The sequence below is a fragment of the Pleurodeles waltl genome, chromosome 6 (genome assembly GCF_031143425.1).
Source record: "Pleurodeles waltl isolate 20211129_DDA chromosome 6, aPleWal1.hap1.20221129, whole genome shotgun sequence".
Taxonomy (NCBI): Eukaryota; Metazoa; Chordata; class Amphibia; order Caudata; family Salamandridae; genus Pleurodeles; species Pleurodeles waltl.
In genome coordinates this window covers 821,344,947-821,369,387 of record NC_090445.1, presented here as the reverse complement: position 1 = coordinate 821,369,387, position 24,441 = coordinate 821,344,947, and the positions used below count along the sequence as shown (strand labels likewise).

Genomic DNA, 24,441 nt, shown 5'->3' with positions numbered 1-24,441 from the left:
TATGAGACAGGGGAGGATTAAATTATGAGGCAGGGATCACTAAATTATGCTGCAAGAGAAGGCAAGTTATGCAGCATAAAGCAGCACATTTTCTGATAGTGTTGCTTCATTTATTTGTCATTTTTTACAAATGTAATACTATCTGGGCAAAGATTTCACCAGTATAACAACCAAATAGTGCAATAAACTACTGAAAAATGACTGGTCAAACTTTTCAAAGGGTCACCCATTGAGCGGGAACACTTTTGTTAAAATCTGCAGATTAAGCACCATCGATGGATTACATGGCAAATGAGGCAAATTCATAATTATGCGGAAAATGCTGCAGCCGCCGAATTGCATAATTCCAGTGACCTTGGGCAATCAGGCAGTGAACAATGAGCTGGTTTCACAGGGCATTTGTGGGCTGCTGGTGTGGGTCGTTGTTTTGGCAATTTGTAGGCCTGGTTTATGGTCTGCTGGTCCAGTTTTAGGTCTCGCATACAGAGCACATACACTGTGAGACATATAATTTAAAATTCAGTGGGCTTACAACCCGCACACAGCATACCATCAGCTGTTTTCGTCATTACTCATCTGCTGTCTTAACTGCTTAGCTCCCGTAGGCTTCCCTTTCTTTCTTCTTTTATAAGCATTTCAGTATTATTCCTGGATGTTCAATCTGCTTTTCTACTTTTAACATAGGCACACACTTCTTATTTATGTTGCTTTTACCCTAACTGCGTCTCTATTGATGCTTTAGCTACTTACACCCAACTGTACTACTCCATGCCATCCTTCTCTGTTACTCTATCCTATGCCACTCCACTCTATGGCACTCTTTACCATGCCAATCTATGCCCCTCTCTACACCACTTCATGCCACTCAACACCCCACCACTCTACTTTGCGCTACTCCATGCCACTCTACTCCACTTTACACCACTCTACTCTATGCCAGTCTAAAATGTGCTGCTCCACTCAATGCCACTGTACTTCACACCAATCTCAATCACTCTACGCCATTCCATGCCACTCTACTCTATGTCACTCTTCGCTACTCCACTCTAAATTACTCCATTCCACACAGTGCCGCTCTATGGTACTCTACACCACTCCACTCTACACCACCCCACTCTTTGGCACTCTACGCCATACAAAACCTGCACCACTCTACGCCACTCCTCACCACTCTACTATACATCAATCCATTCCATTTTATGCCACACCACTCTGCTCTGTGCCAGTCCATTCCACTCCAGCTTATGCCAATTCACGCATTGCCACTCTACGGCACTCTACACTATTCCATGCCACACAATGCCACCTCCACCGTGCCGCTCCTCGGTCATCACAGCAGGCACAGGCTCTCTCCATTTTATTCTATGCCACTCTAGTCTACGCTACTCCACTCAACAAAATGCCATTCTATGCCACTCCACCACACTCTATTCTACGCTCCTCTATTCCTCTCTATTCTACACCTCACTAAACCACTCTATGCCACTCCACACCACTCTACTCAGTGCTGTGCCACTCCATTCTCTGCCACCCCACACAATGCCACTTTACGACACATCACTTTATGCTACTCCACATCAGTGTACGACAATCTGCTCTATGCCACGCTACCCCACTCCACTCTCTTCTACTCCACTTTACGCCACTAACATTTAGTCATGCTGAACAGCAGTCATGCTGCTATAAAACATAGCTAAAAGAGATTGGCAAAGCCAATAGCTTTTACATTTGCAGAGCAATATGCTTTCAAAAGTAAACAGCCTCTGTATCTTTCATATATAGATTTGTCTCCAACAATTAATCGGGCCTTTCTCTAGAAAAAAAAATGTGCAATTGGAGTATTCCCCCAGTCTGTTAAAACTTGATAATCCAACTTCATGAAATCTCATGGACAAGGATAGAAATATTGAAAAATGGAGCACTGTCTAGGAAAATAGATACTCCTTACGGTTTAAGGCAGGGTTGTATATTAGACCCTCCCCTTTTTTCAATCTACATTGCTGATGCGCTGCTTGTGCCAAACCAGGTTTGGTCTTTTTCACCCAAGCTGGCCATCAAAGCTATTTCATCACTGTGCTATGCTGATGATATATTTTTACAGGACCTTACTCTAGTATGTCTTCAAAGGCCATTTAAAGCCGTTTCAGAATACTGAAACTAAAATCTTATTTACAGGCACATGAAACAGACCACTGGACTGCTAACCTTCATAAAAACGAGAATTGTCATTATTAGACACTCAGAGAATGTCAGTGCTGCATTGAAAATCAATTGTGAAACGCGTGACTAAAGAGAAATCTAGAAACTCTGATTTAAAAGAAGTGAGGAGAGGAAACACTATGTTTCACTTACTGGACACAGATTATGGAGGTGACATACAATGATATTTGCATGACATAAAAAGCTTCAACAATATAAACCTCACTTTACTACCATGATCTCCCAACCAACCCTACTAAATTCTTCCTCATTTATCTCACCTTTGACTCATCCAAAACCCCTCCTGCCACTATGATCTCCCTAACCCTTCCCATTGACTCTTCCCTCCTCCATCTCTTCTTTACTGATCCCAAGCCTCATCCTATTACTATAAACTCTCAATTAACACTTCTGGATTCTTCCCTCCTCAATCACTCTAGTCAATCCAACTAATAAACACAAATATCCTCTGCTCAAATTAACTCATAAAAATACTAAAACTGAACTTATATTTCCCTATACTAATCCACCACTAAACCTCTTGGGTTCTGGAGTAGTGTGCTACTTGCTGAAAGCGCTTCAAACCCTCGTCAGGGGTAGTAAGCGATATATAAATACTATTACAATTACAATACTGCTAATTTAATAATATAAGGTTGTGCCACGCAGTAGGGAAATTTTTATTTTTTGTATCTGAACGGTTGCTCACCTTACACTGAATGTTTTCAGTGCAGATTTTTACTTGTACTACTGTGTTTTATTTGACTGTTGATTATTATGGTTTGCTTATATGTTGGTTGGGCCCCAGTTTGCTTTTTACTAACTCATATGGCATGAAGTAGGAAAACTACTTTAGCCCTGATTCTAAAAGAGAAATACAAGTCTTATGAGCTTCGGTGCTTGGTTGAATGACTCACTGACAATATTTCAAGGTGCATTTTAAGTAATCACTTGGTGTAGTTAAAGGTGCAGACCTTAGTGATGGGATCTTCTGGATGTGTATTTTGATTATAAACAATCATATTAATTGGAATATCTGTGGGTTATATGATATAATGTGTTTTGATTGCTTAAGTTTTAAGCAATGAATTGTATATTACTGTTTTAGAGATTCTATGGTTAGAGTGTAAATGTGTATTTTTTGTATTGCCTTATTGGCATAATATGAAATAAATATAAGTACAAAATAGCTCTTACATAGGCGAGATGTATTGATTTTTCCAAAGTGGGGTACTGTTGATTTCCCAGATTTTAAAACAAACATTGCCTGCAGAAAGTTCAGATCCGTTCAGTCTTCAATACCTTTCAGAACGCAAATACAGCATGTTTTTGCAAGTTCGAAACTGCCCCACTTTGCAAGCATTGACCATTTTTTTTAGCGTTCCAGTTCATTAACGAGGGCATATTATTTGGTGCCAAGCCTATTTTCTATGCCTGTCAAACCCTGAATGTGGGCATTAGACACGAGATGCAAAAAAACTCTAAAACCTAATGAAGCTCCCTATACAGTCCAACAGAAGGGCCGAGTTCACTTTTAAGTACAGTCAGTTTGACTTTAGAGGCAAAAGCGCATTACATTTTTTGTACAAAGCACACTTACCAATTACCTGGTCCCTCACCACTTTGCTACGGGACTTGTCTGAGGGTGTGCGAGAAGCTTGTCTGAGAATGTGTGCAAACATAAATGGTTCTGCAGGAATATTCCACTCAACCAACATGCATGCGAATATGTATTTGCATCACTTATTGAAATGTAGGGTTTTCTTCTAAGTATTTTCCCATCTATGTTTGAGTAAGTTCACGTAGTAATATTCACGTCGACTGTTGCGCTGTTCCCTACTCCCTGTGTGCACTATCATCTCGGATTTCTACCCCATCCATCTCCGTTCGAAAGAGCAATGCTTTGCTCTCTGCACACATTATTTGTCTCTTCCCAGGCTATTTACCCAGAGAGAAATCATTTTATACAGGACTGTTGCAGTCTATTAAAAATATTGTGAACAGAAACTTCACTCACTTAGCGGCAGCTCCTCCGCTATGGCAGAGGAGCGCCGCCCCCCGCCAGCAACAGCAGCTGCAAAACTTGTAAAATTAAATGATAACTATGTTTGTTATTTAATTTTCAAGGAGGTGGGGCCATGGAGGATAACAGGCAGGGAGAGGGAGCGGTGCGCACTCCTTTGAGTGTGCATGTGGGTTATGTCGGCCGTTTCAGCACGGCCAAACTCACATGTGCACTGAGCTCTCTCCAACAAGAGCTGTGTTGCTAGGTTGGAGACAGCAGGCACAGGCTCCCAGTTTGCCCGGCAGAGCAAATCGGGAGCACTTAGGCCAATCCTGATGCTGCTCTCATGCTGCTAGCAGCATGAGAGCAGCATCAGGATTGGCCGCAGGGCAGGCTGGGAGGCTGTGCTTGACGAGTGGCAATGCAGCAATGGGCAGGCAAGTTTTCTTTTTCTTTTCCGTTTCTGCTTTGTGCTCCCGCTCGCCACTTTGACCCTACACCAGCCGCGACAGCACTCACTGCTCGCATCAATGTTATTTGTCTCCAATGTGTTTAGTTTGGGTTTTCAGTGGTCACAGGTGTCAGCACATTTTACATTTTACGGGGTACTCTGAGATCAATCAGTACTGGAAACGAGTCATACCCTGCAATATTCATCGATGGGCTTCAACCTCCTCACTGCGACATCACGAATCCGGCTTCTCCTGAACAGCACTTTGCCTGTAAAGACATTACAAAGAAAAGCATTTGTAGTAAAGACAATGGTTTTGCCATATCACATTTGCTATTACAGAACAGAAAACCTAAATCAATTTGCATAAGGAAACGTGACATCAATGGTGTTTTCATTTAATTTCATTTCATTCCAAGATCAGCTCTTGAAACCGACCCCTTAACCTGCAGAATGAAAACTAATAATGTTGCAGGAGCCTGCTTTACACAAGTAGGCCATGAACATTTGGACGCCACCGAGTACATAAAATGCATATGTAAATATGCGAAACAGACCTTTACCAAAACGTCTACACAAGGGGAAATATTGCTGTCTGGTGTTTGTCTGAGACCAGAGCCTGCTGAAAAATGCACTAGTCGGACGAAAACAAAAAGTCCTACATTTATAGAAAGAGGGCCCCCCAGCAGAAACGGAGATCTTAAATGTCATTGCTGGAAATGTATATATTAAATATTATGACACCTTTGTCTCTGAAAAAATCGTAGACAAATTGGTCAGACGTCTCCGACCATCACCGCATTCATCGAACGTCTACTCCATGGGTACTCGCAGACACTTTCACAGGGGCCGGTCTGTGATGTGACCGAGGGCCGCACTGATGCCGGTGAGGTAGCAGTCGGGTTGGGAGTGTATTGGTGGTAAGGTGGGCGTAGGGGAAGGGAAGCATCTTCATCTAGTGTCTGAGTTGCACGACATAAAACCAAAGACTTGGGATTAATCCTGGCTTCTTCACTTAACCTAATTGTGTGTTATTTCCCTCTTTTTCTTTTTTATCAGTTTTAGTTCCGTTTCCATCCTTTTTATTGGGCATCACATATTAGGATTTCAAAATACATGACTTCAGGACATATGCTGTGCAAAACATTCTCCTGTTCTTCATTTATTACATTAGAACGTTGTTTAGTATAATATCATCACAGGCCACCCAAAGAGTGCACATAACAACTGACTTGCTTCTCAGTTCACAATTGGTATTGTTGTCAGAGTAGGTGGGGATGAATGAAAATTTCTAAATTCGTGTTTGAAAACTATCACTGAAAATGCTTCTTAATTCACTGATATAATCTGATGTACTTAGGTGAAACAGTTCTGCATGTTAATGATATATACACTTTTTGAATTTTTAACAGACTCTCGTACTTTTTTTTGCTACAAGATGTTTTAAAAAATTAAGGCGTTTCTAAATGTAAGAGGTGCAGGACAGCCTTGTTACTTCCTTTCATTAACTTAAATTAACCTTTCAATAAATGCCTGCCTGTTTATTTAACAGCTTTTTAATGTTGTTGCTGAGTTGGGTCCAGTACTGATGTTGTTTGGGGGGGGGCTGCATGTAAAGGTCAGGAGGGCCGGATGCGGTCCCTAGTCTGTACTTTTAGCATCACTGGTCTAGTGAAAGGCTGTACCAACAACAGATTGTTGTTTTGGCAGGGTCCCAGATACCCCATTCACCGTATTTCACCTGCTACTGCTGACTGCCCGGTTTTTAACTTAAAGCCTGGCATCTGCCGTACTCCACCCCTCTGAGACTCCTACCACTCAGAGGTCACCACTGGGCTACTAGGAGCATTCTATAAAACCCTTAAATATACAAGATAAAAAGAAAAACTGCACCAGGCCAATCAAAAAATGTGGATGCATTTAAAAACTACTTAATACGTTTAAGAGTTCCCTAGAGGTAGATTTGGGATAAATAAGACTATTTAAGTATTTAGGCTTATAACATTATTCAAAAAGTTTGTTAAAATTTGAATGTAACTTTGTGAGGGTGCTTGACGATTCTTACTGAGAAACAGAAAAGAGTGTTAGTGAAATTCTTGAACAAATCTCAGCCACCAAAAATATCATCCAGTCGGATTCTAGTCCATCTTTTGTTATGCACTCTAGCTAGGTAACAACCAAATGCAAATAAACTTTGGCCCAGCTAAAGTCCAACTGACCTCTTGGTCCCCTTCTGTAAAAGCACAGACAAGCAAAAAATGATGTCATGAAAAGCGCCCAGAGTAATTACCAGTGGCTCAGAATACTCATGTAACCTAAGAAAAAACTCATGATAATAAGTCTAGAGAATTGTGGATTTTGGGCAGTGTGTTTGGAAGGTAGTTTGTCTTCCCACCTTAAGTGGTAGTCAGCAGTAAACTGCCCATGTAGACTTATGATGAGTCTGTAGCTTGGTCCAAATGAACCTGAGGTCACTCTGAAGCAGCAATACTTCACAATATGGGTTGCCTCCATTGTATGAGGCTTGCATTGTATCCAGGACTCACCCCCATAGGATGCTGAAAAGCAGTAGTCCCGATCGGACCCATGGAGCAGTTTACAGTTGAGAGTACAGTGTATTGGCTGTAGCAATCATGACAATTCTTTACCCCAAAATTATTTCTCTTGATGACACCGGAGGCCATTAAACAATTTCAGGGTTGTGGCCACCTAATAGGAAATCATAGCTGTATACTTGACTTCATGGGGCTAATGGTTAAACAGTAGTGTCACAACATTAATTGTCTCTCTATACATTAATTTGATTGTATTACTAGAAAACGTAGCAGAAAACATTACTCCTCGCCCATCCTCAATACCAAGACTCTGACCTTAGACAGCTACACCTGTCTCATATCATCTGCTGTGATATAGATGCCTAAATACAAGACCTGCACCTCCTCACCTGGCTCACACCCTTCTTCTGAACATTCTCTTTCAGCACCTCTCCAAGAGAATGATCAATATCACTCCCATGGTTTTTTTAGCCCAAAAGACGTTTTACTTATAGTGATATGTTTCCATCCATTTTGACGACAGCCCCTTTTTTCTGTGCTTGCCCCCTACCAAAAGAGTTCTGGTTTCAGCGGAACGGTCCACTGCCAACAATGCTGGCAAAGCCATCCCAGTACACTCAATCATACCAAGGTTAGAAATCTCCTCTTGTTGTCTCTCAGACAACAAAGATACCACCACCAAGAAGCAATACGGTGAAAAACATCCAATAAAACTGACAAAGTCCACACTGAAAGCATAGGAAAGAATTTCTCACTGACTATATCACCCTGGACAAATCCAAGTGACCATTCAAAGCCATGCACGGCTTCCCCGAGCCTTTGTGAAATGAGACTTTTCTTGATAAATGAGGAGCAGAATATACTGGACAGGTAGAGTTGGAAGATAAAGTACTGCTGAGTTCTTCATCCAGGGTTTTGGGCCCACACGAGTGTCTGGGCATCACGCACTTGCAGCAGCTAACAATATCTGAAAACGGTTAATATTCTAGCCATACCCTAGCCTGGAGTGTATACAGAGCTATTGAGAGCATTTTTGGAACATGTTAGTATTTCATATGGTTAGCCACCTACCGAAGGATAACTAGCAAAGCAAACCCCCAACCAGGATCTTGAAACCACCTCTCCTATAGACAATACTACTTAACATAAGTACCTAGTACAGAAGATGATTCAAGTACTCACATTCAAAGAATGGCTTCGACAGTTGTTACTTTGATCCCCAGCTATCATGAGGATTAACAGTTCACCGTGGGGATTTTTTTTATATGGGGCATTTTAAGAGCCTTCCTGAAGTTTAGCAAGGAGAGCGCCATTCCTAACCTTTTTCTATGGCTATGTCCCAAAATGAAGGTAACTGGTTTTTTAAAAACTTTTTGATCTTGTACCCAGAATGTTCTCTATGGTTAGTCACTAAATGTTTCATCTGCAGACCCTTTTTGAGGAGCAGAGTGAAGAGTGAAACACACTAAAAAGCCTGGGAAAGGAGACTTTTTAGCTAGTATCTGAAGTAAAATGGAAAGAGATTTGAAGGCAAACAAGGTATCAAAATTATTGTATTTTTCTGTTATGTTTACAGGGAACGGCACAGTGTTTTGTGAGTTGAAACATGGTGCATCCCACCAAAACCAAACAGATATGCTAACCTTATTATTAATTAATTTATTTTACAAACTAAAGGATTCACACAGCGAACATACACTCAGCTGTGAAATTCAGGGCCCTAGAATGTATTGCTTAGATGAAGCTTATATGTCTTGCGCAGGAGGCATCATTTTTTTTCTGTGCTGGTCCAGTACTCAATGGCAGAGACACAATGTGGTTCGTGGCACCCCCAGCAAGGTCACCCCTTGTACGGCAATGACTTCCAAGCAGTCCTCAAAGCTTCACAGAAGGTACGTCCCTGTACTGCCTGTAAACTGTCAAATACCCACGGTGAGGGCAGGTCTTATGGTACATCTTCGATCTCAGGAAAGTAGCGTACAAGGATGGTAATTGGTTACATGCCTCATTGTCAAGTTAGTGCTCTGGCCCAGGGGCGTTAATGAAAATAATAATGAATTAATTTGTTTTGAGCAATCTGCCAGTAGAATTGCTTACCACTTGAACAAATATCTTCTAGGAAAACATTTTAAGAAAAACAACAAATACGTTGTTCTTACGTAAAAAAAATCCTAATATTTTCAAAGCAAGTAGCTTCTGAGTTTTAAGCTGACCTCAAATGTGGGTACTTACCCGGAAGGTTTGATGTAATTATATTCCTCCCAGGGAGTTAAACATGAAAAATCAGAACCAGACTTTCTGAAGCTAAGAGAGACTTGACCCATCTACTTTTCAAAGGAATATGCAGTTTTCCTGGAGCTACTTCGAGGTCACAAATTTCAAATGGTTTTTACTTGTTCCTTTACCCACCAACAACTAGCTCCAAGATGCATATGTGGCTGGCACACTGGAATGGCTACCATGAAATGTTAATGGGAATTCTTTGATGTAGATGAAGGTGAGGAGGAATAAACATTCACTGGATCCTAAAGAGAAGAATTATGTTCTTGTTTTTTTTCTAGAAGGGGATTAAAAGGAAATAGGTATTTGTTATTTTCTTTAGTTCTGGTTGGACAAGCAGACCAATGCGATTGTTTCTAGCCACAAGAATATACAAACCATGCATTATAAATCTGTATGTTATGGTGACAGAGGTGGCGTTGGACTTGCCGGCATGAGCAGACTGGTGTTACACATTTACTCACTTTCCCTCTTTCACAAAGATAAACACGTTATTAAAAAACACTTCAGCGCCTGCTGTTCACCTCTAGTCCCTGTTTAGGGCGACTTTGGCTAGATGGTCCCTGTTTCGTTATCCACAGATGACTTCTGACCGGACCTAGATTGGCTGCATCTGGCCATCAGCTATAGCATCAGGGCACGCGGGCTGAGTCCCTCCTTAAGAGACGACTGATGAGAGGCAGAAGATTACATGGAGCCCAACCTTTAGCCGAGTCGCTTGATAAGTCCTATAATCCACATGTTTACGTCTTTAGTGATTGTTGCATGACGCAGTAAAGTGAGTAGGTTCAGGACAGTGCGCTTGAAGGCATAACCAAGCAAAGCTGATAGCAAACATGGATGGATGTTACAACTGAGCGGACAAACATAGCTTGCTCTTTCATCGGATCTTACAATGGTCTTTAGGTGTCTTACACCAGGAGGAGGGAAAGATGCAGAAGTTAAATAATTAACTATGTCCTTCTTGCAACCAAGGAGGAGATGCGTTGTTATAGTATCGCCGAGAGGGATTATGTAATTTCTTTTTGGTATAGAAATATTAGTGTAGCTACTAGGCAAACGCTGAGTACGTTGCAATAATAAAAGCTAGACTTAAGTTGTATTTCCCTATGTTCAATGGACATCCTCCATTCTCAAGAAGGCCATGCCCAGCTTTTAAAATCATACACTATTTTCACCAAAAATAAACACTAAACATACCTAATGTTTTGGCTCGTTAATTTTATAGTACATTATATTGAAATATTTTTACACTTTGCAGACACAAGTAAAAACAAGCTTGCACTGCATTTCATATTTGAAGGCATTGATTGTAAATGATATTCATACTGAGAAATCAAAACGTTATATTTAAGCATACCATTACTAACATTAACAATCACAATACTCATAATAGCATTATCTGTGGTAATAACAACAGCGGCAGTACTGCTATTGCTAATAATAATACTATTATTACAAACAATACTATCGCCATTGGCCCTTAGAATGCATTATGTGACAATTTATTAACTTCAATTATGTTACTTTCCCGAGAAGTGTTTTGTGAGCTGTACACATCAATGCAGGACTTCATCTTGCACCTACCCAACGCGTTTCCTTCCTTTGTTGATTTGTTTTGCTATGCTGCTTGCTTTGGTAACCCGGGGTAATGTGCATCAGTCACAAAGACACACAACCTTCAAAGTTCGACTAGAAATACTAGAAACAGAGTTAGCATATACTTTTTCAGGCAACCCTTTAAATATAATTTGTCGTTGACTATGCTGGTGTTCGGTTTACTCCAGTAAAACGCTGTAGTGCTCCACGAGTGCAAACTCTAACTTCTCATGGTGAATTGAGTACAAACTGTGGCGACGAGGACAGTGAGGGCTCTCCGTGACGTGGACAGAGTCAACTGAAGAGTCACGGTCCTGCTTTCATCTTCACAGTGAACGCCAGTGTGCTCTCTGGCGAGGGATTACCGTGGGCGCTTGCGGAATACTTAGGCCTTGTGGTAAGAAGAGATGGGTTCCGTGAAGGAGAAGCCTCTGCCCTGACCCTGCTACTGATTAGCAAATTATGGAACAATAGGAGTCCAGAAATGTCTAACGATTGCCCCTTTCCATCCGTTTGAATAAATGAGGTACATGATCAGTGACGTCTGTGATTCGGTCAATAAGAATGTGAAACTCAACACGAATTCGCTAAGATTGTGTACGGTACCATTCACGACACTGGTGACTGAACACACTTACAAATATACACTTTAGGGGGCACTGTGGAGATGCAACCTTGGATGGATTACGCTACTGGAAACAAGTGAACATAGTTTGCTTTTTGCCTTTCTCTAATGCGAAGGAATTTCACATTGTTTTGGAAAGAAGAATTATGTGGCTCAATAAAGTTAAGCAATTGTATCTTGTCACACTTTTGTCTTGTGTCAGCTGAAGGTCTCACAACCTACCAACTACTTAAAAAACGTAAATGTTATGTACTACAAACCAAGAACGTATTTATTTCTTGGATGTTGGCCTTAATAAAAAATAAATTGATTTAAAAAACGTCCAAAAACAACACAAAGAGTTTTTGGGCTGAGGTAATCAGGGCCTTAATACTTCCATTAGGAGTGGCAGGGGCTGGGAGTAGAGCGCTGGCTGTAGTGCACCCCGCTCCATTTCATCCTAGGATACATTTGAAAGAAGTAGAAGTCATTCAGGTAGCTCCATCGATGCTCAAGCGCATGGGCTATGCCATCATCTGCAGTATCAAAATGACGCCATCTCGCCACAGTCTGATGAAGCATGAGTATAGTTTCCTCTATCTGGTGTTTGAAAAAGCTTGGCTTAGCACGATTTAGGGACAACCACTAAGTGGACGGTTTTTGATCATCGGTCCTGAATTGGTACATACCAGGTAATTTTAGGTGAAATAAGATTCAAATAATGGCAGTGAAGTGTCCTGTAAACTAAACATAGAGATGTAAACAAGAGTCTAAGTTTACAGGCAGTCAATGCAATAGTAACAAGCATTTGCAATGCAACAGGTCTCGTGTTTGCTCATGTTCGAGCTGATAGCGTTGTAAACTCCTAACCCGACTTTTCTCCTATCGGCAAAAGTGCATTTATGTACGTAACCCGAAAAAGTGCATTTAACTATGTAAAGCGCTCGACTTCTGCCAAGCGAAATCACGCTACTAAATTAGAGAAAAAGTAGTCCACGAGCCGGACAGAAAACAGCGAGCCTTGCATGTTTTCTGTACATGGTCGATGCACTCGAGGGGGGCTAGCCACCGGAAAAGGCATGACGTATGCATGCCTTTGACTAATGAAAGCAAGCAGATTTTAATAGGCAAGCCCACTAACCAATGAAAAACACTGGCGTGACGTCGACAGGGCTCCAAGCCCTTTTCTAAACCTTAAAGCGTCTCGCTGCGATACGCATGCGCAAGCGCATGCAACGCAGGCTTGACCCTAAAAAGGTAGGTGTAATCGAGTCAGAGCATCTGAAATTGCAAATCAACCTAGCTGCTGCATTGTGTCCCAGCTGAAGTGCTTTGTTATACCTCACTGAAAGGCCAAGATACACCGAAGTACAGCAGTCCAATCCAGACACAATGAAAGAGTGCAGACTTTGGACTTTTGAGAGAAAGAGAACATGTAAATAATTATCCTTAGGTAGTTGGAAAAACACGAACCTTCCACTGCTTTCATTTGCACAGACATCACATTTGACCCCTAACAACCCATGGCATGGATGTTAGCCTATCTCCAAAACTAGGGTGGCAAAAATACAACTATTCAATAGGGGATTATATAAACAGGGCTACATTTTCAGTTTTGGTCTCAATTGGTGTTCCGATTTTTTTTCTCATCGAAAATAGGACACCTTCAAAACATTTAAGCAGAAAACCAGCGAATTCACTGGTATGTCCATGAATTTTAAAAATTATCTGGGTGTCATCAGCATGCATAAAAATGTAAAATTGAGGGATTACATGAGAAGTGCCAAGAGATACATGTATGGGTTAAACAAAACCAGAGCCAGCTCTGAACCTCGTGGACCACCACAAATAATACGCCTAGCATCAGACAAGAATGAGTCAAGTTGAATTCTGAAAAAATTGAACCAGGAGAATCCTTTTGCTATCCAATCCACAGAAGAACACAGAATGAAAGGAAAAGTATGAACATTTTTTTTAGCTCCATCAATGTCGAGGTATCTGCTAAGACTATTAACTGCATTTACTCCAAATACAAATAGAAGTCGGAGGCAGCAAGTCTCAAGTATGAGGGAAAGTTGGAAGTCTTCTTTGAAGTTGTAAATTTGAAGCATTTATCCTCCAGGACAACACTGATGGCAAACTTCGAAGAAGCCAAAAGCTCTATGTAGGAGATTATTTGGCTAGTAAAGTGTTGCATTAAGTAAATTCTCACACCAACCTTTGAGCCAATGGGGAGGAACAACACATTATATGCCACATTACAAGCCTGTAAAGTGATTTCAAGATGTGCAGCATATTTGGGTGCACTACTTATAGTCTCACTTTGTGTACCCACAGTACACTATACTTGCATCTATCTACCACTGCATAAACATCACTGCATCGTGTCTGATAGGGAGAAACTTGGTAAGGATAAAAGGTAGCAGTAGCCTTACACTTGGACTGGCATAGGTTTAGTTTTTGGACTAGGGAAGGGTTATATTTAGGCTTAAACTGAAAGTTAGGATGAGGGTTATTATTTTTGCTCAGGTTAGGTTTCAGGTTGGAATGGGTAAATGGTTATATTTAGGCTTATGGTAAAATTAGTGCATTGACTGCCCAGCTGCCTAAGGACTCCAGTGCCAGACACCTTCTCCAGTTTTTGCACAGGCCTTGTACAACCATTGCAGGGTCACATCTCTTGATAATAAGGTCTTTCATCACCCATGATATATATATATATATATATATATATATATATATATATATATATATATATATATATATATATCTCCAACACTTTCCTCTCGCCTTTCGGAAAGACAGCACTCTACAAGCATAAAAGGCTTTAAGAATTTTATTTGCCAACAGGAACGCGTTTCGGCGTTACCGCCTTCGTCAACCTGAAAAACGCCATTTTGGCTACACTTAAATATCATCTAATCGCCATACCCATTACCCAAATACAATGAAATGAAACCAAATTTCCAACATTGTGCATTTACACTCTATCTTCCCATCCTTACTCATTTAATCAATTAGCAATTCAAAAAATTTCTTACATTTAAATATCTTACTTGCATTCACCTCCCTAACTATTTTAATAGGTTACACAACAGCCATACATAAGCTACTGGTATCATTATTACAAATATTTTTAACAAACTAAAAATCTATACAACTTCTCATTGAGGATCCTACCAAGAGACCTTAACTTATGTCGCATATATTTATAGTTTCCTGCTACAGTTGTGCGCTTATTACTAGCGATAACAATAGGAAACGATCTCTAGTAGATTTGTCTCCCTAACAATGTTAATAGGTTGCACAATAGCCGTAAATTAGCTACTAGAATATCATTATTTCAAATTCTCTTCAATCAAATTAACATCTATTCAACATCTCATTGATGATCCTACTAAAAGATCTTAACTCATATCGCATACATTTATAACTACCCGCTACAGTCATATGCTTTTTACCAACGATGACAATAAAGTTAAAAACGATCGCTAGGACTATAATAAGAGAATATCCAAGCTTATCATCATATTTGAGTCAGACCCCGTAAAAGATCCGCACTCTTTTGGGTAACTAATAATGATGGGTCCATTCATCATCTCACAGATAACTTATTTCAACCTACTTACCATATTGTATGAATAAATATATAACATCTCAACTGATTTTCATGTTCTTACTACAAAAATTACAAAATGTCCAATATTTGTGAAATACAACTTCATCACTTACTAACATATGAGACATTACTAATTAAATAAACTCATAAACCTCTCAGTAGAGATGAATGTACAACTCTTCACTGCTGTTCAACCCAAATGGTTCTTTGGTATCTAATGCTAATATATACTTGGACTCTAATTTTCTTAAGTTCTTTTCTCTTTCCCCTCCTCGAATATCTTTCTTTATTCCATCTATTATGCTGTAACTCACATCTTCACGGATGTAAAAGTGTGTCAATGTATTGCAACACAGCTTCAAATAGGCTTCCTCTAATTGAGACTATAGGTCTCCCTGGTAGCTTAACAGCATTTTTACGGATTTTAGGTATCAAGTAGAACACTGGGATTTTAGGAAAATCAATCTTTAAAAATCCATATTCCTGATCGCTAAGGAGTCCTTTGTCTCTCCATCGCTTCAATTTAATATCAAATTGGATCTTTACCATCCATACCATCAAAGGCAGAATTGCAAAAGTGACTTTGTAGTTTACATCTTAAAATGCAGCTGTCCTAAAATTTATGTAGGGGTACTACACTGCAAGTGCGTGAAAGAATTTTGCAACATTTGAGAGCTATTCTCAATAAAGATGATTCTTACCCCGTTGCCCAACATATAAATGAGGTTCATAGGGGGAGAGTAGAAGATGTAAATAAATATACATAAAGGTCATATCTAACTTTTGCACCCCACCACTTTCAAATGTCACCAGCTGCCATTGAGAGGGACTCTCTGGAATCCATAATGCTGATCATTATTGCTGATGCAGTAGAACTGGATTCATTCCTAGTCACATGGCCTCGTTATAGAGGCAGTTTAAAAATGTGTCCTTTAAAAACACTTACTTGTTCACTCCACTGACGAGACTATTACTCCAACCTTTAAGAGGACAGGCTCTTATTCTATCCCACATAGACAATGTTAATTCACTTTACTTGGGCGCCCTTAATGCCACTATAAATAAACTGCAAGTGGTACAGAACTCCGTGGCTCAGATAGTGCATAATATCCAAAAGCACAAATCTGCCCGTCAAGCCCCGAGTACCCTCCACTGGTTCCCTGTGGTTGACAGGATTACATTTAAATCCCTCTGTATTACCCACAGGGCAGTTTTCAACAAAGGGCCTCTGATCTCCCAATCCTTCATCTCTCTCTACTTTCCCGGAAGAACCTTGCGGTCCTCCAATGGAAAGTTGGTTACAATACCTTCCATTAGGAGGGCAAAGTACCCCAGTGAGTCCTTTGGCCACAATGTGGCGAAACTGTGCAATACCCTTCCCCTCCGCCTGCGATCTACCATAGAGAAACTTGCCTTCCGCAAACTCCTCAAAACCTGGCTATTCCAGAACAGCTCCCTTCGGCTAGCCTGTGTCACACTTTCAACAGTGAGATGCCTTCTGTTAGCTATGCGCTACATAAATGCTTAATAGACTAGAATGGTAGAAGACAGAACCCATACCAACCTAGAGCACTGAAATGTTCTCTAATCTGCCTTCCATGCTTAGTATGGCCCCCAGTTGTCAAAAGCGTCTTCTATGTTCAGGCTGAGGAGGGGAAAAGTCTCCATAAGCTGTGATGGCAGTCATCGCCACCTATGCCTTACTACCATTTATATTAAACAGTATTCAGAAGACAGGGGAGTGGACTGCCAGCAGACGATATAGCCAAAATGCACTAAAAAATATAATGTTAAAAAATGAGAGCGCTTCAGGAAACAGAGTTGCCTTTTTTTGGGATACCCTACCATTTACACCACAGCTTTCAACTCTGTATCATAAAGAATCTGTTTGTTTTTACCCCTGTTCAAACACCCATTTGGATTCGCCCTCAGCTAAATACTTGTAATGCTCTGCAGGTATGTCATAGTTCACAAATATCTCAGTTCAAAGAACCTGAAATTAAGTAAAACATTTTTTCAGCATATGTTCAGAAAGCCTAGCACCATGTCTGGATTCAGTAGAAACAATTTGCAATGGGTCATGCAGCATTTTCAGGGTGTGCTTCTTCTGAAAGCTCCATAGCCTTAGTTCTCAGGAAAAACTCTGAACTGAGGAACAATAATAGCCTGAGCAGAAACTGCTCATGCAGTTTTGTAGGGGCTAGCCCAGTGTTTCCCAAACTGTGGGTCAAGAGCTGATTTTTGGTGGGTTGAGAAAGTCCAAGATGTAAATAAAGATTCCTTTAAATTCTGTATTTATCTTCTCACATTTGTTCTGTCTCAAAGAAAGATGTCAAATATCAGGCTATGCCTTCTGAATGATTACTGCTTATTTTTTACCATAAGATTGGTGTTTACAAACTCTTCTTGCTTTTCAGCCAGAGAAAGAAAAGTAAAGTGAATAATCTAAGAATCTTGCTGAAGTACAGGGAAAGATTGTAGGATGTCATTGTTTGGAACACACAACAAAATATAAATACCTGTAAGTGAGCAGTACATATTGAGCATTTAGAAAATCAAAAACAAGCATTGCAATGCACTGGGTCTCGCATTTGCTTGAATTAACGTTATTAGCATTGTAAATTCCTAATCGAACATTTCTTGCCACATAAAATGAAAATAAAAAGTAAAACAGATTCACATAAGCAAGCCGACTGCTGCCACGGGTGCAAAGCAGACACACAAAAGAAACAGAAGTTGGGCAATAGTAAAACATATCGGCAAAAGTGCAATTATACATGTAACCGGCAAAAGTTCAAATATACGTGTAACCCGCACAAGTGCAAATATCCATGTAACATATGTGCCCAGCGAGATCGCGCTGCCTATGAAATAAAAGAAAAAGTAGTCCAGAAACCATTTGGTTAACATGGAGCCTCTTATGTTTTCAGTAGTTGGCCGGTGCACTCGAGGCAGGCTAAACACCGAAAAAGACATGACACATGCATGCCTTTTACTAATTAAATCAAGCGAATTATGAAGGCAAGCCCACGAACCAACCATACTGCTGGGCATGACACAGGCGTGGTTACAAACCCACAGAGAGGTTACACCAGGGACAGAGCGCTTTGTGCTCGACCGTAATGAAGCACATTTTTTGTAATTCTGAAGTGGTATGGAAGCAAATATTCTAATGGGATCAAAACAGATCAATATGCTTTACCTGGTGATGCACAAATACTAAACATTCACCAAAACCCGAGCTCCACACAGTGTAATTTGTGTGCAATATAGTTTTAATAGTAAAACTGTACTAATGGAAAATGTACCTGTCTGTAAATGACAGCACTCTAACACACGAGGTTTTAGTTAACATTAACAATCGCCCACCTCATGTCCTTTAAAGCTGTGTGTGTCGTGAAAGTTTGCAGTATTAAAAAGTGGTTCCTGATTCTAAAAGGTTTAGTAAGCAACGGGCTAGCCTATATTAACTTGTGCCACTGGTTTTATTTCTCGAAGAGACACTCTGTTGACGAAGTGGAAATGCCCTGGCCGCCATCTGAAGCATTTTCATTGCCTTTTTTCTCCATTTAAGGAGAATGCTAAACTTAATCATATCCCCAAACTTCACTTTATTTTTGGCCTTATGTAATCTTTATTTATTGTGTTTATCTTTCCTATCCCGGAAGAGCCATTAGTTACTACATTAGTTTGAAGACATTGACAGATAATGAGTCTCTACAGTAAACAGACTTTTGGACGAGGAACCACGATTCGTAGACTATTTGTGCAGCGTTACAGCTTCTAGGGACACTCCACCTGTCTTCGCAGGGTGGAATTAATCTTTCTAATGTGTTTGAGGCTCCAAACACAGATAGCTTTGTGCTTCACATCTGATGTTTCCCATTGTTGTAAAAACAGGGTTTTGTTATCACCCCAGCTACTTATGGTACTCAATTTATCTACCCCTGCAAGATAGAAGGCTGAGTTGGCTTTGCAAGAATTCTAACTTGTGACTTCTAGATTACTGTAGAATAAAATATCAACTCACTGAGCCATTCTGTTTGCACTAGAAAGCATTAGCTGGTGTCAATAGTTTTGGCTCTTGTAGAATAAAATGTTTTCTTTTGGTATTGTGAAGTCCTCTCTCGTGCTGACACTTTGTTATAGCACGAGGGAGGACCACAGAAGGTATATCTCAACCTAACGAAAGTTATGCAATTGCTCAAATAATAAAATGTTGGTGTATTTGTCCCAAACATTCAGTTGCAGTGGCCTGGCCTGGTTGAATGAGTATTTAGTTATGGAGCGGTCACTTATCAGGGGCCACACCTCGGAAGAAATAATTGTGCAAGGCTATTTTGAGGCTGCTGTCCTCCATATATATTTTCAAATCGCAATGATAAATGTTTGTTTTTAGCCATACTACTTACAAGCTGGCATGACAGTAAACAAGCATTGGCAAAGCCAATCGGTCACGACTTTTGAGATCTACTGGCTATATCCCGTGAATAATTTGTAAAAAGAGTTAGTGCCAGGGCTGCCAGGACATTTCTCAGGAGGCTACTACTGGTTACACCATTCATTGCCCGTCCCTGTCAATGGCAGTACCAACACCACTTCCTACCTTCACTCTTACAAGTGTAACAATTCAGACTATTCCAGGCCACCTAAAGCTCTAAGAATCGGTGGCATGTATTATTCATTTTTATTGTAAATGGAATTAATAATCACTGTTGTGCTCATCTCAAAATTAGACAGACAGTGTGTCACTGTGTAGTGGAATGACATTAGTGCCGGTGTTGAGAATTAAGTGCCATTGTCAAGCACAGCACTGGCTATTCAGTGGTTTTAACCATGCTGCAATGTACCCCCGGTAATGTGCAGCATATCTAAATAAGGGAAAATAAAGCCTCTAACGTGGTCTGCCACATCATTTTGAAGGCACACTCTCTACACATGCCTGCCTACAAAATAACATGGCCAGCTTTCTTTTCTTGTTCTCTTTGCCAATGAAAGTTGAATCACCAAATTAAGAGAAGAAAATGGGTGAAAGCGTATTTTTGAGCATGGGTGGATAGAGCAACACAGAGGGCCTGGGTGGAGCAACACAGAGCGAGTTTGGGGTAAAGCAAAACAAGGGAGAACCAATGGGCAACAGACAAAGAAGGTGCTGGTGTAGGGAAGCAATACAGAGTGTGGGGGAGACAGAAACAACACTAAAGGGCTAAGGAAGAGAAGCAACGGGTGACAGAGAAGGAGAGCAGGTGGGAGAAGCAACACAAAGTATAAGGCTGGGAGGGGAAGCAACGAGAGCAACATAGAGCAGGTGAGGGGGAGAAGTACACAGGTCAGGCGTGATGACCCAAAAGCAATATGGAGGGGTTGGGTACAGGGTCATAAGTGACAGAGCAACACGGAGTGCAAGGGGAGAGAAATACAAACAGGAGACTGCTGGAAAACACATGCCGTCTTGTGGAATGCTTAACTAAAAAGAAAAAAGTACTGCTAGAAAAGCAACCAGTGAAAGCATAGAAGTCAGATAAAAAAATGAAATGGCAAAGACACTGTGCTCCATGGGAGTGAAACACACAAAATTGACAAACTGGGACATAAATAAGAAAGAGGCAAATGTGTGACAGGAAGGCCAACCAATGGTAAGCAACGAGTATGCTGCAAGCTTTCAAAATGTCTTGCAAAAGACAAAGCATGTTCTATCAGTAGGTTCGACCTACAAAGACTGCAGTCATAAAGCACACAGAGGTGTTGTGTTTTGTGTGTGTGTGTGTGTGTAATTGTGTAATCTTGACTCATACCATTTCAAAGTCTGAAAGTTGAGTCAGAACCGCCCAGCAATTCTTCTGAGACTCTCCTGTATAGGCACAAGTGGGAGCTGGGCACAGAAGGGGTTAGACTTTGCAGGTTCTGCAAGAGGAAAAAAGGATGGAGACAAAAGACAGAAGAGCAGGAAGTAAACGAGGGTGGGGGAGAAGAGCAAGAGGACCGAGTATAATGTAACAATAGAAAACATAAATTTGCAGGACATGAGGCAAGAAAAGAAGAGAGGCGAAACAGAGAAAGAATAGAGCAAGATGGTAAGGAGAAGGACGAATAAAAAGTATAGTATGGCAGAAGGGAGAGTGAAGGAAAAGTAACTGAAAAATTATGAATACTGCTGTGATGCCAGGATGAAGGGAAAAAGGGGTGTGAAGAACAGAAGGGAAAGAGTGAGGAAGATGGTGACGAGAAGGCAGGCGCGTTTGGGCGGAGGAGGTCCCCCCCCGCCAGCAGCAACCCCTGCAAATCCTTTTACAAGGAAAGGCTAATAAACTCTGTTTATTAGCCTTTCCATGTAAAAGCGGCGGGGCATTGGGGGTGAGGAGAAGAGGGGAGTGCACTGTGCACTCCCCTCAGAGCGCATGTGTTTTTGGCCGGCCATCTCGGCTCGGCCAAACACACATGCGCAGAGGGCTCTCTCCAGCTTAGCAACACTGGACGCTCCCAGGCAATCCCGACACTGCTCTGGGAAACGTCAGGATTGGCTGCAGGCTGGGAGCCTATGCCTGCAGCAGTGACGGGAGAGGAGTGGCACTGGAGCAAAGCAGGTAAATATATATTTTTTTAAATTAATTTTCTCTCATGCACCTCCAACTCCCTCACACCCCTGCACCACCCACCCCGACAAAGCCCCGCGAGCCACTCCTGGGAGAGGCGTGGTTGTAAACGCCAAAAAAAGAGAGCTAGATATACCAATTAGGAAAACTTGGAAATGAACAGTGAGGTGGAAGAAAGAGGTAGAGAGAAGGGAGAAAGACCAATATGAACATAAAAAGAGCAAATGACTTAGACACAGAGAATGACAGGGTATGACAGAAGTTAGACAGAATTACTGCGAGACTGATCGGCTACTCAACTGAACAAATAATCACGTATGAGGGTGGATGCAGTGATGAGTTATGAGCTTCTGCCTTCAGAATGTCCTTGAAGAAGGACCTTTGTGCCATAGATTCACCACTGAACTAGCTACAGGTGAGAGCGCTCAGGATCAGTCATGGACAACTGACCATCCCCGAGTGCTGAGTCATGAGAAGACTTTTGTGGCATGCAGCAGCTGGCAAAAGATCATGGAATACAAATTTGCGTTGTAAAAAATACAATAAGAGGAGTGCTGCAGTCGATAAGATTGTCAAAGTAACAGTTTCCAGTTATCAAACAATGTCAAAAATGTAAGCAAGGGCAGTGCCCTGCGAGGCATGAAGCGGTTAACTGATTGCATGTTGGTGGGGGCAGGCCTGAGACCCCCGGCCTCCGAGACTTTAAACTATAAGGTTTCCAATTGTTGGGGAGGAAAGGATGTCAGACAGAAGAAGAATACCCAGTTGACTTTCCAAAATTAGTCATAGGAAATTTCTGCTTTGTATTCTTAGGTCATCTATTGTTGCCAAAGCCAGGCCTTTAGGTGGCAGGCAACTAGAGTAACCTAAATGATACTTGTCTTCTATCTGAAGGACGAGCCTTGATCCCAACAAATCTACGGGTAAAGGAAAGATGGGCCTTTGGTGGGTGTAAAACATCAGTTCCATTACAGTGTTATTCCTGGCACGTGCCTCTCTTTTCCCAAACTCGCAGCAGCAATGTTGGAGAAAGACTTCTAAGACATATAGACCTTTGGTGGGCCCAGATGCTTGCTTTTTTCAACAACTAATGAATTACTTTCAGAGCACTAAACAAAATGACATTTTGCTGTTTTGACACCGCCTTTCTTATGACCCTTTCTTAGCAACAGTTTGGTTTTCCGCTTTTATTTTGAAGTCTATAACCGTTTTGTTTTGACTTACTGAAGGAGTTCTGTACAATCACCTTAATGTAACTCCAGCCCTGTATGTGGGACGCTAAGCTACTGCTGATGTTTGCAGATAAAAAGCGCATGGAACGTCCAAAAGAGAAAGTGCAGCATCCGAATCTCAGCAATGCCCCGCCTTATGAGAGGAAATTAAGAAAAAAGACGAGAGAAAAGGCTTATGAGGCTCCCACTGTCCGAAAAACCACAAACATCTGCTTCAGTCCCAGAGGCTGGCTAAAGTCCGACTGCAAACACCGTAAAGGGTGTCTAAGGACACAGCCGTTCTGTGAGCGGAAACAAATCAGCAAAACTAAGAACAAAGGTACATAGCTGAAGTTCCTCTGTACTATCATTACACTGTCCTTTATGCTGTTTTGTGTACTGACTCAATTATACTGTGAAGTGCCTTATGCAAAGCCCTCTGGTGCTCTGGTCTCGAGCCTTGTACACTCCAGAGCATCAGAGGGCTTTGCGTAAGGCACTGCACGGTATAATTGAGTCGGTACACACATGACACAATGCACAATGTAATGACAGTACCGAGGATCTCCGACTACAGCTAGAGGTAACAATGCACATCTGCAGCACAGATTATCACGTATGTGCAGAATTTGAAGAAGTAGTGTCTAGAGGCGGGTTTGTCACACCCCTAATGATTCATGAGTCCGCAACTGGACGAGTTCCATCATTCCCAGGTGCTGACAACATCATTTGTTTCAGACGCTTGCAAGTTAACTAAGGAAAACAGTGTATACATTAAGAGACGTCATTGTAGGACTTTTACAGTATGTGACTATGAATTTTCTGTTTCTCAAACAAAGGGGAGCGAGCAGTGAAAGAACAATACATATTTAAGGAAATAGGTCGAGCACGTAACATTTTCTATAGCTATCAAATCTTTATTACTGGGTACAAACAATACATTGCATTGAGACGATTAAGAGCAATCCAACATATAACTTCGATTAACATTTATGGAAACAAAGCAGTTATTGTATGAGGGAATATGTTATTTTATATTTTACACTAGTAAGAGGTTGGGCTCGTTATAAATAAATATTTACAAGGGTTCTAGTACTAGGAGTGCAGTTATAGTTACCAAATTCCCCAGAAGAGACCAACTATTCAATATTCTTCAAATTCACAATTTCCTGAAAGTTATTGGCAAATACTGAACCCAAATAGGGCAATACTCCAACAACCTCGTATTTAATGCATTCATTCGGGTGGTAAAAACCCTCAGTGTTTTCTTTATTAAGTTTATATTCTGGTACACTGGCATCGTGCACCCACAAAAGACTGGCATT

General features: G+C 41.0%; 1 protein-coding gene across 5 annotated transcripts in view; it reads right to left on the bottom strand.

Annotated features, from left to right (window-relative positions):
- SH3PXD2A (SH3 and PX domains 2A) overlaps nt 1-24,441 on the bottom strand; it is a 680,586-nt gene that overhangs the window by 398,668 nt on the left and 257,477 nt on the right. For all 5 annotated transcript variants that reach the window (XM_069239466.1, XM_069239465.1, XM_069239468.1 and 2 more), the window contains one exon: nt 4,848-4,924. In XM_069239466.1, coding sequence (XP_069095567.1) covers nt 4,848-4,924 — 77 coding nt within the window. The remainder of the gene's footprint in view (nt 1-4,847; nt 4,925-24,441) is intronic.